The sequence below is a fragment of the Triticum urartu genome, chromosome 7A (assembly GCF_056163025.1).
Source record: "Triticum urartu cultivar PI428250 chromosome 7A, HENAU_Tu73, whole genome shotgun sequence".
NCBI lineage: Eukaryota > Viridiplantae > Streptophyta > Magnoliopsida > Poales > Poaceae > Triticum > Triticum urartu.
Genome location: NC_141879.1, coordinates 736,669,374 through 736,686,054, shown reverse-complemented (window position 1 = coordinate 736,686,054; position 16,681 = coordinate 736,669,374). Strand labels below are relative to the sequence as shown.

Sequence of the window (16,681 nt, the reverse complement as noted above, 5' to 3'; positions counted from 1 at the left end):
TTCCTTATTCTGTAAGTTTACGGCAGCATCGTTTTATTTCTACACTGCTACTTTGATGCGCCATGTAGGCTGCTGACATGCACGATTTAAATTACTGGCATGCATGAGGTAATATTACGTTGATCCCCTTTGCTTTACGGAACAGAGACATTTCTGTCTTTTGGCTGTAAGTTTACCTCAAGTCCTTTTGTTTTCTTACCTACTGGAGATGTGGCCGTGAGAGATGGACTGAGGTGAGGAATAAGAATTCCTCACCCTGGGTGACGAATAGCGTGACCCTATATATAGAAAAGATAAGGATGGACAGTGGCAAACAAAAACAAATGTATTTTTGTTGAAAGTGCTGTCAGATTGCTAACCACGCTGGCTGTGGTAATCATACATCACTTTCAACTTATGAGTTCCCGTCCACGGTCAACAATGCTCGCTCCGACGATGGAAACTGGAAAGAAACTTGTGATGGCGTCTCATCAGCCTGTTCGTGAGGAAGAAGACGAATGCCCACGATGGACCTCAGCGTATTTTCTTTATTTTGTAGTGTGTAATACTGGTTGACCAATAGATCTAAGGCCTTCTCGTAATTTATTTCTGGCACGCTAGGATCTGTAAAGATAAGGATTGGACATGGACCAGTTGACGGAATTGTCGGATTGCTAACCACTTCTCTTCATTATTCGGTGCTGCTAGCTGTGATTCAGTAGAGTTTCTTTATGGAACACTGGCTTTTCGCTCACCTCTACTACAAAGTTATAAACACAGTCCACCCTGCTTAGTGGTCAGAGACTCAGAGTTCAGAGTCCCGTAGCGTAGCGTAGCACCCTCTTTCACGCCGGCTGTCGTCAACGGCGCACACACACACATACAAATCGACCGATGGGCCTGGAGAATAAGAGCGTGGCCATAGTTGGCGCCGGCGTGAGTGGGCTGGCGGCGTGCAAGCACCTGCTGGAGCGCGGCTGCCGGCCGGTAGTCTTCGAGGCGGGCGACGCCGTCGGCGGCGTGTGGCCGAACGCCATGGAGGGGACCAGGCTCCAGGCGCCGCGGCACATGTACCGGTACTCCGACTTCCCCTGGCCGGACTCGGTGACGGAGATGTTCCCCAACCAGCGGCAGGTCGCCGACTACCTCCACGCCTACGCGCGCCGCTTCGGCGTGCTCGACTGCGTCAGGCTCGGCCACCGCGTGACCAGCATGGACTACGTCGGCGTCGCAGAGGAGGAGGTAGTGGCGTGGGAGCAGTGGGCCGGCTGCGGCGAGGCGTTCGGTTCCGGCGACGGGGAGTGGCGCCTCACGGTGGCCGACGCCGAGGGGCACACAGAGGTAACGATATGATATGCTAGTGCACAAGCGTTTTTCCATATAGGATTAGGATGGTGGTATGCAGGTACTAGATATGAACTTGTTTGGTTTCTCTGTGATCATGGTCTCCAATATCTTCTGACCGCAAATCCTATCTTGCCGAGAGCCTTCTTTATTCGAGCTTGCTCTCATAATCACATAGCAATGGGAGTCGAGCGTTGAGGGAAGAAATGTCATGTATGGAATTCTCAATTCTTTCTAGATAAGCATCCACGCAACCATCACCTAACCATCATGTAAATGGCTGTAGTCCTAATCTCTCGAGAGTCAAGATGGCGACTATATATATTGGTTTGGATGGCGACCTATACTTTCTTTTTGAAGGATGGCGACCTATTGTTACACTCCACACCTACGGCACCGTTTTTCACTCCTCACACCAACCACACCGTTTTTCTTTTCTTTTTTTTGTGGTGGTGGGGGGTTGGACTACCATCTTGTTACTGTCACTACCTGCGGACACGCCTCTTTTTTTCTTTTTTTAAGAAGGACCTACGGGCGTGCCTATGTCTCCCTTGACGGAAGACGCAGGGCAGGAGCGAGGGACTGGGCCAGCTCAGCTCGCAGGAGGCCACAACCTTGTTTTTTCTGTTTCTTTTTCACTTTTTTTTGTTTTTTTGTTTATACTTCCAAATATATAGATTACAAAATACACTATACATAAAATTGTTGAAAAAATGTTAATCTACCATTTGTAAAATATTAAATGTGTATAGAGAAAATGTTATCAATCCCGATATTGCGTGCCTGAGGTAAACAAAAGATAAATGTTAATCTAGCATTTCTTATGCTACTGCCTCATCTATAGAAGATTTTAGCCCAAGCTCTATGCAAACCTTGCGTGCCTGGGGGCAACAGAAAATAACGTGTTGAATGTCATCAATCCCGGTGTTGCAAACTGGACATTGCAGAAGGACTGGAATGTGTCTTACGGCTAAGACTCCTATGCACGGTAGTACCCCCCCCCCCCCCCCCCCCCCGAGCACCTTCCACCCAAAGTGTTTTATTTTCCTTGTCAAAGTTGTTTCCATATGGAGTTTAAGTGAACGCTACCCTGTCCGACCTGGCTATTTGGCTCCCAAACCGATGGTTAAACTCTGCGTGGTACGCCGATCAAACCGAGAAGGTTCCTGACCTTGTATAATGCCACACCACAAGATCTTCCATGGCCTCCTTCCGGAGAGGAATTTGACATCAACCGGTTTAAAGACATAGCTAATAAGTTCTAGATCCCACTGTCCTGTGTGAGGGTCTATAATTTCCTCCACTAGGTGTGTTATAACATTGTTCCTGCTCTAGGTGTTATAACCTTTCTTGATGCACTAGAAGGAATCCAAGGATCATCCCAAATATTTATTTGCGAGCCCGTTCCAACCCGCCATACACAACCTCTCTTGAAAGTCTGAATTCCAGCCACAATAGTTTGCCAAGTAAACGACGACCCTTTCTTTGGTCCAGCCTTGTATTCCTAATATAGCACCATTGAGCTAACCCTTTTACATGATGCAAAGATGAAAGTGTAAGGGGAATGCTACATATATATGGGTCCACCGTGCAGGTGGGCTAGTTATAACTCATATTAGGCCAGGGTGTTACACTAATTAACTTTTCTCATGTGATTGTTCATAAACATGTATTCCCTTTCTCCAGGTACACATGCTAGACTTTGTGATTCTTTGTACGGGAAGGTTTAGCAATTATCCCAGCATACCCAAATTCCCTCCCGGTAGAGGCCCAGAAGCATTTGATGGGAAAGTGATCCACTCCATGGACTACTCCAAAATGGGTAGCGAGAAAGCTAAGGAGATGATCAAGGACAAGTGTGTGACTGTTGTTGGCTATGGAAATTCAGCCCTTGACATTGCTAATGAATGTGCAACTATAAATGGTAAAAATATTCAATCCTCAATTAAACATACCTTGTTTCTCTCGGTTAATGAAATTTAAACATTCTTATGTCCATTTTTCTAAAGCATTCCAATGTATTGCCTATCATGCTTATATAATCTTCATCTCTATAGTTGCCTAGATAAAAACGAAACATTGTGATTATATTTTTATAACGTTCTATTTTAATTGTTATTTAGGTACGGAGAAACCATGCACAATGGTAGTCCGAACCAAGCAATGGATCATACCGAACTTCTATGCTTGGGGTATTAACATATCAAATTTTTATCTAACTCGTTTTGCTGAACTCCTTATTCACAAGCCCGGTGAAGGTTTCCTTCTTAGCATATTAGCTACCGTCTTGACTCCATTGGTACTACAACATGTTTCCATTTTATATAATTCATAATCTTAATATTATTCGAAGTGTAAATGGTTTTGTTTTAGACTAATTTCAGACATGTGTGTTGTTCCTTTGTGTGTGAGAAGAGGTTGATGATTTCAAAGTTTGCTGAGAGCTACTACTCCATTCCAATGAAGAAACATGAGATGGTGCCTGACCATAGCTTTTTTGAGGGGATGGTGGGATGTATGCTTTCCACTACACCCAAGGATCATTACAAGAATTTAGAGGAAGGCATCATAGTTATTAAAAAGTCAAAGACCTTCGGCTTTTGCAAAGAAGGCGTGCTTGTTGAAGGTGAATCTACGTTGGTAAAGAGTGACATAGTTATATTCGGAACAGGATTCAATGGTGATGAAAACATCAAGGACATGTTCATATCAAAGTACTTTCATGCTATTGTCGTTGGCTCAACATCCACGACAACACCACTTTATAGGTCATCACTTTGCTAGACATATTTTTTTACATACTTTAAGTCTTTATTGAATAATTTATTTGATTATTGTTTCACAGGGAGTGCATACATCCTAAGATTCCACAACTTGCGGTCATCGGATATTCTGACAACTACGCGAATGTCTACACATCGGAACTGCAGTCTAAGTGGCTAGCATATTTCATGGATGGTGGATTTAGATTACCAACTGTTAAAGCAATGCAGAGGGATGTCCTTGAATGTGAAAAGGTCATGAAGCGTTACTCTCGTGAAGAATCCCGTACACCGTGCATTGGACTTCTTCCTACTTGGTACAATGATAGATTATGTGAAGACATGGGATGCAACCCAAGAAGGAAGAATGGATTTTTTGCCGAATTATTTGAGTCCTACGGTCCCGATGATTATAATGATCTTCACCCTAAGTAAGAGTAGATCTTTAGCCATTTTTTCTATGGGGCTTAATTACTAGTAACTGCTTGTTCAACTCTGTGTATGATTTTTGTCTATACTATACTTCCTGTTGCCATATAGTATGTCATAACATGTTCAATAAAACCACTTGTAGTTTTCCCCATGGTTGTATAATATAGATGGACAGATATGCTAACTCTGGGATCCTATCATAATTAGAATGTATTTTCCTATTTTGTTTGGGGATGACATATTGTATGATATCGAAGACTGATAATTTGCTACGAATGAATATGCCTCTATAAAAAGGCTTACAGACCCCTACCGGAGCCTTAAGACATTTCAATTGCCATTATCTGAAAATCTAGCTTTATATATGCAATCTAGTTCATGTAATCTTTAATCATACATATCAATTACACTTGTAGCACAAGTAGGCCTACTATCCATGTTAAGGTCCAAACTTGGGAAACCTCTATGACTTTGTTGTTTCTGAAGTGATCCCGGATTCCTTGCCTCATCTCTACTCGCCTCCCTGACTCATCGCACGATCCCGAGATCAACAGTAAATTAATCCTTGATACTTGTCATCCATCACGGATTTCGTCCATAACTTAGTCCACCTCTCTCCAGATAATGCCTAGCATCTTCGTCACCAGCAAAATGTTTCTATTCCAGCTTCCACACCTTACTATGGCGGGGCTACACAATGATGGTACTGAGGCGGCGTGCCTCACAAAGAAAGTCATTGTAGGTGTGAGCACCAAATGGCAGGCGGGCATGCCTCTCGTCCCGACCATCAGTTTTGAATGCCTAGATGTTCCTCCGGATGTCAGATCAGATGGCAATCCCTTTTACGAACCGGGCTATGGATCAAACAACCCTTTTTGTGTTTGATTTGCATGGTCATAAAGGTAAAATTGACAAGAAGGGCCAGACCATGTAAAAAGCAAGGTGCTAAACTTTGGGGAGGGTTGCGAGCATGCAAACAATGAGGCAGTCACACCAAACGACCTTGAACTAGGGGAAATTCCTAGTGAGGCGGTGATATTGGTCGAGGAACAAATCGTGTCCTCGCAGGCTCCCATTGCTCAAACCCTCTATGAGGTCGAGAGCATGCTCAGGGCCAATATGTCACCTTCTTTGGTTGTGTACCAAGAGGCCCGACCCTTCCTCCAATGTCTTCGAGCTAAGCTCCGTGGCGCTCATGAGCGGTTAGAGGCAGCGAACTCCCCTGACTAAAAATCTGAACCCATGGCGAGCACGGGTGAGCGAAAATGAGAGATGGGACAAGGGCTAGGGTGTGGGGCAAAGAATCCTGTTCAAGAGCAAATCCAATGTGAGCGTCGCTCCGACCAGACCGGTCAACCATAGAAACTGCAACAATTTTCCATAGAATTGCTACATATCAACCTTCAAATCTGGGCAGATGCATCATCTCTGCTTGCGTTCCATCACATGCTTTCTGTTGCAGAATCATATTCTCAGGCATAAGTCCCCATACATGTAGTACCATCTTATACCCTGTTTGAAACAAAAGAATTTTGCAGGAATTTCATAGGATTGGCTTTGAAAATTCCTATTGGCTTTGAAAAACCCTAAACCCTAAACTTGCTCAGCCCGGATGAACAGTGTTGTAAAAGGAAGAAGCCCAAACTAAAGCAACCCAGTAATCACTTGCCCTTGCCCTGAGCTAATTTTTTTTAACAAGTTGCTCTTACATGTTTCAGATGTCAGTAAACAATAGTACTAGTAAGCATGCACCAGATAAAAGAAAAAGTAGGCATCCACACTTGCAAAGTAAATATTCATCTGTATATTCAGAACAAACTTCTGGAAGAAATTAAATGCGCCACTTCTGGAAGAAACTAGCTTCTGCATTTTAGCCTAGATCCGAGCAGTTCACCATCTTGTTTGCAGATTTAAGACCCGTGATTGCAAGTGAATACTCCCCTGTATATTCAGAACAAACCTCAGGAAGAGAAACAAGATGTGGTCTCAGTTCATTCATCCTGTCATGGACACCGTCACGGAAAATATGATCCAGGGACATAATAGATACATGACATGAAACTGTCAATATAATGATACAGATCGCATAAGAAGTTTGCAGGAATCCTCTGCACAACAGATTATTTATTTGATGTAATAACTGTAGCTCCTGAAGAATCACCAGGAGACATCGCTGTAGATGAAGATGGCAAAATATTAGAGGGGTTATTAATCATCATCTGCTGGCCAAGATAATACTAGCAGTTAATACTAGTGTAATGATACACACCTGCAGATTAACGAGGATGATTTTCCAAAATGATTTTCCGACTCATCATCACAACTTGAACTGTCAAAAGAGAACGCGGTAAGAAATCAAATATGTATGCATGGTAAAGAAAGACAAAATTATAGAAGCAACTAATCCCGAGGCGAAGAACTAAATATGTGTTAATTGGAAGGGTGAATCGGTGTAGTTAGTAGTTACCATGACGAACTCGAGCGTCGGCTTGTTGGGATTCATGTGTACGGCTTGCCAAATTGCATCCTCTGCCTCTTCCGGCTCTGGCTTGGACCATGACACAGCGTACCACCTCCCAACATAGACCTGTTTAAGCGAAGAAAGGTTCTCCAGGCCAAAGTCCAAATTACCAAATCGATCCCATGTCCGCTGCACTGATAAAATAATCTCAAAGGTTTGTAGCTCCTGCATGGCCCCTTGTGCGAACTTCAGCCCCATGATTTGGCTGCCGATCTTGAGCTTTGCTAGACACCGGAATGGATAACTGCTGCCAATCACAAACCTTTCGTGTCGGCCTTGTGCGATTTCCGGCACCCATATATCGAGATCACGGAGTGATGGCATGATGCCAAGCACTTGAAGATGCTCCTGACTAAGTGTTTTTAGATCCTGGATTTTAAGGGTAGAGAGGTTGGAGAGCGATGATATCCATCTTGGCACATCACAAATCTCGCTAGAGGTCAGATGAATGCAGTGAAGCTGCTCAGGCGACAAGTTGTCACCTCCGAAATCTATATTTCGACGGACACCATCTATTTTAATGCATTTGAGATTGAACAGGCTGGAGAGACACCGCTGGAAAAGTTCCTTATAGTCATCGTTCCATCCATAAAACCTGACACGAAGATTCCTCAATTCAGTCAGCTTGCTCAGATCATGCAGCATGGATGGAGACGCAATATTGATACCTAGCAATTCTTGCAGCGATTTTAAATTCCCCAATCCTGCTGGCAGGGCCGTGGACATACCAAGATGAAGGTACACTAGTTGTGTTAGCTGAACAAATGATGCTGGTAACACTTGTACTGTCGTCCCACTTATGTCCAGTACTTGCAAGAACTGAAGATTCACAATCTCATCCGGGATCTCAGAGATACATGTATTGTGTAGCCATAAATACCTCAAGTGAAACATATTGCAAATAATCTTTACATGATGATTGCCCACATTCCAAGAATAACTTATGTCCAATGCACGCAACACTGAAAACCTTGAAAGGACTGGTAACAAATTGATATATCGTCCAAACACCATGATTGACCTCAAATTGGACAAGTTCATAGTTGCCATCTGCTTGGCGTCGTCTTCATTTATGCTTTGGACTGATAGACGACGGATCTTACTTGGTGCAGATCCAGATTGTTGACCACCTATACATGTTAGAAAATTCTCTTCCCTTGATATGGAAGTGATAAGGTCAAGCACCATATCGTGTACACGACAAGCACTCGCTTTATCATCAGTGACATCTGCTGGTTGGATCAAGCCTTTGTTAATGAGCTCACAGAAATAATTTTCTCCTACTTCATACAAGCTCTTTCCATGTTCTTCCCGAACAAAGCCTTCACCAATCCATTGCCATATCAAATCTCTAGCAATGATCTTATAATCTTCTGGATACAAACTTATATACAATAAACATGTTCTTAGTTGTGGAGGTAGGTCATAGTAACTGACTGATAATATCCTTCTCATGTCCTTCACATCAGTACTATCTTGTAGCCCAGAACCCATAGCTTGGTAGACCTTGGACCAATCATTTCTGTTTTTACTGGCTAACATACTAGCTGTCGTAATAATAGCTAATGGTACTCCACCACATCTCTTAATAATGTTATCAGATACTTCGGCTAATTCATTAGAAGGAAATTTTTCTTCAGCATCAAATATTCTTTGGAAGAATAAGTTTCTTGAGTGCGCAAGAGAAAGAGGCTTTAGATCATAAACACCACCAACTTGTTTGGCAACATCAAAAGCGCGAGTTGTTGTAATTATTCTACTTCCGCATTCGTTCTCAATCAAAGCATGTTTGATTTCTTTCCATACAAAATTGTTCCATATGTCATCAATCACAATGAAGTACCTATAAGACGATATCAAATGACCATGCATTAGTTAAGCTCAATGTAAACTTCTGTTTCTAATGTAAGCTTAAAATGTTCATGTGTCATCTAAAATAAAATACATTCTAATTACTAATATTAATCGGGTGACCCATGGGCAAGACCTTATGCCCATACCCTACCCACGACTAATCGGGTTACCCATCGGGCTTACCCATGGGTGAAGATGGCGACCCATACCCTACCCTACCCACGACTAATCGGGTTACCCATCGGGCTTACCCATGGGTGAAGATGGCGACCCATACCCTACCCATTCGGGTCGGGTGCCCATGGGCACGGCCGCCCATGGGTCGGATTGCCTTGAAGTCCAGTACTCCCATATTAATATTATTCAAATATTTAATTATTTCAGAACCAAAGACCTCTTGCACACAAAGTGGTCCACAACTACGAACACGGGACATACCAAAAATCAAAACTGGATCCAGATTGAGCAAGCTGTATCAATAACATGCTAAAGTCATAATAACGTTTCATAGCTTCTATTGTGCGGTTGATGCTTAGACGCGTACCTCTTGTTTAGAAGAAAATCTCTTAGCTCGCTGACAAGCTCTGCTTCACCCCATGTTGATTCGTTGATGTTAAAGTATCTGTGCCTGTCAAGTTGATGGAGCATGTTTTTGAAAATATTCTCCATGTTAGGATTAAGAGACACGGAAACAAAGGCCCCACAATCGAATTCCGGTTTAAACTTATGATACACAGCATTAGCAAGGGTTGTTTTGCCTAAGCCTCCAAAACCAACAATGGAGATTGTCTTGACCTGTTGCTTGGACGCCCCCTCCCCCTCTGTCAGCCTCTTAACTAGGTCATTTGTCTTCTCTTCGATGCCAATGAGTTCTGTTGCCTCTTTGTATAGGGCTGATAGGCGAAGGCTGTCAATAGTTGGTCTGGCAGGCTTGGAAGGTACACTGTCAACCTTGTACCTATCGCGTCGCTCGCTGACCTCCTTGATACGGCTCCTGATGTCTTTGATCTCAGTGCCCATCTTGTGGCGGATTTTAGCCTTCGTCATCAGATCTATGCTCTTATGGATGAAGCCCATGAAGCTATGCGGATTTTTTTGTGCACGTCTATCAAGACGCACCATGAATTTATCGACACTGTCCTCGATTTCATAGGATAGCTCCCTGACTTCCCTCGCCCAAAGCTTGACCTGGACGTCAGGTGGCTGATCCAAAGGTGCCTCAGAAATCTTGAGCAGGGCTGTCTCCATGCTCTCCAGCTCGGCTTTGAGGAACCTGATCTCACCCCTGGTGTTCTTGTGCAGGTCATACTCCTCCTTGAGCAGGCCTGCGAGCGTGGGCAGGAGGGTGGTCATAGCTCCGGTCACCACCTCCATCGGGCCTCGATTTCTAATTGCTCAGTCTGAAACAATTGCTCGACTGCTGACGGGTCACCACAGCGCAGCAAAGAGCACCTGTAAAATCAAGGAGCCAAAATTAAACCATGGTTGATGCGGGGATTGGATACGTGTGTAACAGAGAAGATGCTAATGGCACCCACTGCACCGACCCTGTGGCAATTGGCAGGCTCGGGGAGCCGAAAATTTGCCGGACTTTCAGTAGGAAGGGAGGGGAAGGTGACGGTGGAGCCAAGCAGGTAAATACCTCACGAGCTGAAGTCTGAAGCCAATTTGCTTGGTCTGAACTCTCAAGTCTGAAGTCTGAACAATTGCGCAACTGCTCACTGGTCACCAGACCACAGCACAGCAAAGATAGGATACCTGTGGAACAGAGAAGACGCTAATGGAGGGGAAGGGAACTGTGGAGCCAAGCAGGAAATACGTCACGAACTGCAAAAGAGGCCACAACCAGTGGATATGTACGCGCGAGCAGTCCTGCCGACGGCGATAACCGCGTGGCACTGACGGCACGGGCGACAAGACAAGGCGCGAAGCAACCGGGAAACCCCAGGCGGCCAATCGCCGGAGGGAGAGTGCCAACAAGAGCCAAGCGCGACGGCGACGGGTGCCATTGACAGCGCGGGCTCGAGCGGCCACCAAATGGAACCACAGAAATCCAGGGCCACTCGTCGTTGGAGATATTTGCGACAGAGGAAGCCGCCCCCACCTACACGCCGACGACTCGGGCGACGGCGACCTGCCGGTCGGTGATGACAGCAGAAGCCGCGCCCGACGACGCGCGGGGCGGACCCCCGACAAGCCACCAAGTCAAGCCCGCGGTGGCCACCACGAAATCCGGGAGCCCCGCATCCGCCTCCCGGTCTCCCCCCGCGTGCGTCCCAGGTTCAGGTTGGGCTTCCAGCCGCGGCCCTGCTCCGCAGACTGCATCTCGACGCCTCCCCCGGATCCGGGAAGCGGCAGCCTCAGCGTGGCTCAGTTATCCAACACTCTGTTTTTCCGAGGAACTGATATTTTTTAGTGTTGCCATCCATACAAACCTGGCCAGGGCCGGCACCGGCACGGCCCAGGGCTAGACATGCCTGGCTAGGTGGGCCGTGCCATGCCAGCCTTCAGGTCCATGGCACGGCCACTGCTATTAAACGGGTTGGCCCACAGGCACGTTTAGCCCGTTTGTCCTGTTTGGCCAGTTTATCGTGTAAAATACCTCGAAAAATTCAGGGAAAATGTGAAAAAGTCAGAAAAATGCAGGAAAAAATAACAATAAGCAGACTGTTAAATGGGATAAATCTTGAGCCTTATTAGTGGCTGCCTCATTAAACCCTTCTATCCTCGATCGGGGACGAAAAATGGTACAATGCCATGCTGTAGATTACAAAAGGAAAAGAAAATTATGAAAGGATAAGTAAATTACAAAAGAAAAAGGGAAAAAATATACAAATACTACTACGACTATCTTCTTCTTCGACGGCAAGATTTTCAAACATGGCTTCCATTTCTTTTTATCTGCGGTGTGTTGGGCTCCTTCTGGCTAGTCCCCCATCTTTCATGGCAATTAGATTTCTCACCATATCCGTTGTGAGACTAGTTGCTCTATCCCTGAAGTATTCTTTCAGCTAGGCTGAAAGCAAACTCTGATGATGTCGTTGAGGCTGGTACTAACGGGACATCATGTGCTTATATAAAGATCATCCGATACGTAATCTTGTGGTCATGCCACCACTGCGGTATGTCGAAGTCATCCTCGTCAACTTTATTGAAGCTGACTTAGTCGCTGTTGAGATACTTTGCTAACTCCCCGCCCTTGAAAGCACTGGCATTGCTGCCACTACTAGGAAAAACCTTATACACAGAATCTTAGCAGCAGTGCGGTTTAAAAACAAACGCCGCAGTAGCGAGCTTGAGAAAACCGCGCTACTAATAACCCGATAGTAGTAACGTGGGTTTTTATCCCTCGCTACTACTAAGTGATTTCCACTGTGCCTCCCGGGACCAGTCGTAGTAGTAGCGCGGGTTATAAACCCACGCTACTACTAAGTCGATAGTAGTAGCGCGGGTTATAAACCCAATGCTACCACCTGCATCTGCTCCCACCCCACCAACCACTCCACCGTCCACCCACCCACGTTTATCAAAAAAAAAAGTTCCACCCAAACCTCGATCCAAATCCCCTCCCAATCCACGAGTGTGTGCAGCCCCGAGCGCTGCAGCCGGCCGGCCAGGCCTCCGCACGACCGCCGCCACCGCCACCCTCGCCCCTCCCCTCACTAGAAGACGACGAGAAGAGAATAGGTCAGGCGGCAGCTCTCAGTCCGAGATCCGCCAAGGGCTTGGACCCGGAGATCCACATCCATGGCCGGCGGCTAGGATCTGGAGCTCCACATCCATGGCGCTGGCCGCATCTCCCCAATCGCGAGCTCGCGCGCCTGGACAGGACCTCCATCTGTCCGTCTGCTTCCGCTCCGTTCGGCCGACGACGCCATGGCCGCCAAGGTACTCTCTCGATCTACTTCCCTTTCCCTTTCCTTTTTTTCCTTCCCTTCCCTCCCTCATGCGCAGCCAGCTTTGGTTTGCACAGACGCAGACGCACACACATAGCAGCGTTGCTGACTTGTTGCGTGAGGCAGCAGGCGAGGTGAGGTGAGGCAGGACAGGACTACCCCAAGAGCCTACAAGCCCTCCTTCCTCCACAACAATGAACAGATCCACCGGCCGTACCCACCTTCTTCCGATCCCCAATCTAATTTCTCTTCCTCTCTTGCAAAGGAAGGACAAATTTGATACTGTACCCGTCACTGTCGAGTCTCACAATCCCATATCAATTCATCTTCTCATCTATCTCAGTGGTGAATTACTACTATTATTATTATACATGTCGTCCTGTAGTTAAATTTGACCTTAATTTTGGCTCAATGTATGTACTGTAGATCTAAAAGTCCGCTTCTCCAATTCTTCTTATTTAAATGAGGCCAACTTTGTTCAAAGTAGAGTTGAGTTGAATGAATCATTAGGTTCGCTGGGATTCCACCTATTTGTGGTGTCCTTCCTCTAGCTGCTGACTATTATTGGGAATTATTACTAGTTCATGAACTATTATTGAATGAATCATTAAGTAGTATGTGTGTGTATGACAGGCCTGTTGTTGTGTTCATGTGAATATCATCATACTGTCGTGTGGTAATTTTGTAGCGGATCAATGTGTTGGATGATGGATCAATCTCTATATATATGTTGTTGAATGGCTGCCCTGTGAATGGTTCTACGCTCTGCGATGAACAGATCATTGCACGGCATGGCTTGTCGGCCTGTTCATGTAATGAGCTGTTGCTTGCCATAGCATATAGATCACTTATAAATGAAAATGGCCGATTTAACTCAGTTCAGTCCATTTTAACTCAGTTCATGTAATGTGTTTATTTTATCTTAATTCGGCATAGCATATAGAGGTTTATGTCTGGCCTATTCATGTAATGTGTTTATTTTAACTCAGTTCAGTCCATTTTATTTTTTGCAGATAACGGATTGTAAACAATTTTGAGTTGCCCACAAGAGAAATAGAGGTTTGGAGTGACAATTGAAGCCGGCACAAACTGAAACTACCACAGGTTGCATGTGAAAATCCACCTTATGCATATATTCATTTATTTTTTAAGTTACTATTAAGAAAAACTCGAATATGAAAAAATCCACCTTCATTTTAATATTCTGCACAATATTGGATCATAGTTCACTTGTCATTTTATAGTTGTTTGCTTTGTGCTATTTAAATTACTTATTGTAGTAAACTGAAAGATGCTCTTGTCTGGTCCTTGAATAAAATTCCACTAGGCCTATGCGCCGTTGGACGGGGGTCATCCTCCTGTTCTAAAAAAATGCGCAGTTGGACTAGATTTCCTTTTGTTCAGTTAGAATCTTGATGTTTTGTTTCCCCTATAAGTTAGCTAACTTCCCTTTTCTTGATGAAATTGTCAGGAGTGATGCTTTCTTCATATGTAATTCTATGAGAGATATGTTCGATGTTCATGCGGAGCCATGGACCATTCTATTCTCTATGACCCTGGCGACGGAGGCTGCCAGGACGGAGCCGATGGCTCCGCCCAGCGAAGGGAAGGCAGATGGCGAGTGGGTCAATGTATTTGGGTGAGGAAACCATGATGCTCTTCTTTACTTGTTTTTTGAGGAAGCTGTAGCCTCCCGCATGCGCATGGTAGATTCAGTTGTGCAAGTGGGTAGTATCTTGATTTCCACTGGACATATTGCCATGGAGCTGAAAACAATTGATGCTTTGCATAGGTTCATGGCCCTGCCATGTGCTTGCTCATGTCTATGTCCATGAGCAACAGCAAAATCAATCATTTAGTAGCATATCGTCTTAAACCTTAGTACTTTCCCTAGCAACTGGATATACCGGACTCTATAGTGCGAGTGCATTTTCATTTTTGTTAAATTTGTACACCCTGCCTGAGAAAACAGTAGCCGTCACTTAGCTTTTTGTTGGGTGCCTTATATAGGACGCACTTCCTCTATTACCGGACGACATCCACTAGGTTGATGATCCTAAACAGCCTGGGAGAGTGAATGCTTCAATGCTCATCACATACGTGTATGTAGAGTCTGGACTAGTTCATAATCTGTTTTCAACATTTGTACTACTAGATAAGTAGTAATTCTGAACAACTTTGTGGCTTGCAAAAACCAGATTGCAAGTAATTCTTAACATCTTTGTAGCTTGCAAGAACATACTTGAAATCAGTTAACACATGACCCCCACGACAGAAGGCACTAATTAATGCTAATGATTTAGTAACTACAAATTTCTGTATTTTTCTTTGCCTTGTCCCGCCCAGCAATGTATTGTATTTGTCTTCCAAGACTGAACTTGGTGCCAAACATTGCGGCGCGAAGTAAACACATCACCCTGCCTGATGTGGTACTATATATAGTGAATAACCTAACAAGAAATCTGCTAGCACACAAAGTAATTTAGTTCACATATGCATTTCTGTGTTTCTTTTGGACTTTATGTTTTTCTATGCATTTGCCAAATCTATATATTTAGTTTGAATAAGAAGTGAGGAATTAAGGATATATATTCGGCATGAGCCCCTTTAAATTGCTAGATGATAAGGAATCTTAACTTAATGGGTCTTGTGAATTGTAATATACTATTTAGTTTAACCGATGCAATTTGCGTACTAACAAGTTTTCACTTTCCCGACGTGGGCGCAGGGGTGATCGACGCTGACTAGCGTGGCCCGGTGGGCGTTGTGCTCTTCAACCACTTGGAGGCGGACTTTGCTGTGAAGCACGGTGGCCACATCGAACAGATGAACGTCCAGGTGATTTTGACATCGGAGGTCTTCGAGGTGGAGGTCCTCGACGCCATCGTCCGGGGGAAGGAGGATTCGGGTACATTGGCGTCTGAACTCCAAGCCTTGGTAGATACATCTAGAGAAGTGATTTGTTTAGGTTGGTGGTGGACCACTAGGGGAGGTACTTCGATGATGGTTGTGTGTCTGATGTTAAATGGAATCCTGAGATGGTTTTGTGACGTTGGTTAGCTTTGCAATGGACGTATTACCATTCATGAATACCACATCTAACTTTTATTTTTTTAATTCCTAAATTGTTAGTAGTAGCGTGGGTTAAAAGTGAGCGCTACTAGTAGTTAGGTTAGTAGTTAGGTTAGTAGTAGAGTGGGTGTTAGCTTAGTAGTAGCACGTGTGCACCTGCGCTACTAATCATTTAGTAGTAGCGCGGGTTTAGCCCACGCTACTAGTAATAGTTAGCTGTAGCGCCTTATTGGTAGCGCGGCTGTCCGCGCTGCTGCTAGCCTAAAAACCCGCGCTTCTGCTAGCCTTTTCCCTAGTAGTGTGCTGCTATGGAAGAGCTCGGGATAGAGGAGGAAGAAGAAAATAACTTGCTCCACACTCCTTTATTTTCCTGCAGTTGCTTGGTGCATGCCATTGCATCCGAACTCCGGCATATTTTTGCTCGTACTTACTATAAACTTCAGAAAGCTTATCACAAATATTAATGAAATAAGCAAAATAATCTAAATGTTGGGACCTAGCTCGTACATTGAGTGCATTACCAAATAGATCAAGTTTAGCCTAGGATCCAACATAAATGCAAATGCATACAACATAGGAATTGTTTTCGCAGTATTACAAATATTTAAGTTTCATGCGAGCAACAACTTGAAGTAATAATTTACCGCCTTCGTATGCTTTCAGAGGAGAGGTGCGATAATAAAACCTAGAGAAAGAAATTGTTGCATCATAAAACACCTCCAAAAACTTAATCAATACTTTAGCAATAAGCAATTATCACGGGTGATTAGCTTTCTTCCATAATTTGCATTATTAAATCTGGAGAATGCATCTTTGTCTCG

At 44.6% G+C, this 16,681-nt stretch overlaps 2 protein-coding genes and 1 long non-coding RNA gene across 5 annotated transcripts; 2 read left to right on the top strand and 1 right to left on the bottom strand.

Annotated features, from left to right (window-relative positions):
* Positions 1–699: 699 nt before the first annotated feature.
* Positions 700–4,701, top strand: LOC125518593 (putative flavin-containing monooxygenase 1). Of its 2 annotated transcripts, none has more exons than XM_048683419.2 (5): positions 700–1,320; positions 3,010–3,247; positions 3,447–3,622; positions 3,697–4,091; positions 4,169–4,701. In XM_048683419.2, the coding sequence occupies exons 1-5, from the start codon at positions 874–876 to the stop codon at positions 4,518–4,520; spliced, it is 1,608 nt and encodes a 535-aa protein (XP_048539376.2). In that variant the 5' UTR covers positions 700–873; the 3' UTR covers positions 4,521–4,701. The 2 variants fall into 2 exon arrangements, with proteins under 2 accessions (XP_048539376.2, XP_048539377.2); XM_048683420.2 differs by having other exon boundaries at positions 702–1,320; positions 3,739–4,091.
* A 1,535-nt stretch (positions 4,702–6,236) lies between these two features.
* On the bottom strand, positions 6,237–11,305 carry LOC125518592 (disease resistance protein RGA5). 2 transcript variants are annotated; one of them, XM_048683418.2, is made up of 5 exons: positions 10,440–11,305; positions 9,437–10,344; positions 6,985–8,881; positions 6,787–6,846; positions 6,237–6,690 (listed from the first exon to the last, which is right to left on the bottom strand). In XM_048683418.2, exons 2-4 carry the CDS (start codon positions 10,264–10,266, stop codon positions 6,835–6,837), a joined length of 2,739 nt encoding a protein of 912 aa, XP_048539375.2. In that variant the 5' UTR covers positions 10,267–10,344; positions 10,440–11,305; the 3' UTR covers positions 6,237–6,690; positions 6,787–6,834. The 2 variants fall into 2 exon arrangements, with proteins under 2 accessions (XP_048539375.2, XP_048539374.2); XM_048683417.2 differs by having other exon boundaries at positions 10,535–11,303.
* Positions 11,306–13,801: 2,496 nt separating this feature from the next.
* LOC147962483 (uncharacterized) lies at positions 13,802–15,853 on the top strand. The gene is made up of 3 exons (XR_015612366.1): positions 13,802–13,892; positions 14,260–14,427; positions 15,517–15,853. It is a non-coding gene; the product is annotated as an uncharacterized LOC147962483 (long non-coding RNA).
* Positions 15,854–16,681: the final 828 nt, after the last annotated feature.

Bases quoted from the DNA above. Each gene is read 5' to 3' on its own strand.
- LOC125518592 (XM_048683418.2), bottom strand. From the start codon at position 10,266: ATGGAGGTGGTGACCGGAGCTATGACCACCCTCCTGCCCACGCTCGCA. The intron at 8,882-9,436 runs GTACGCGTCTAA...ATCGTCTTATAG, and splicing joins GATTTTCTTCTAAACAAGAG to GTACTTCATTGTGATTGATG.
- LOC125518593 (XM_048683419.2), top strand. From the start codon at position 874: ATGGGCCTGGAGAATAAGAGCGTGGCCATAGTTGGCGCCGGCGTGAGT. The intron at 3,248-3,446 runs GTAAAAATATTC...ATTGTTATTTAG, and splicing joins TGAATGTGCAACTATAAATG to GTACGGAGAAACCATGCACA. The intron at 4,092-4,168 runs GTCATCACTTTG...ATTGTTTCACAG, and splicing joins ACGACAACACCACTTTATAG to GGAGTGCATACATCCTAAGA.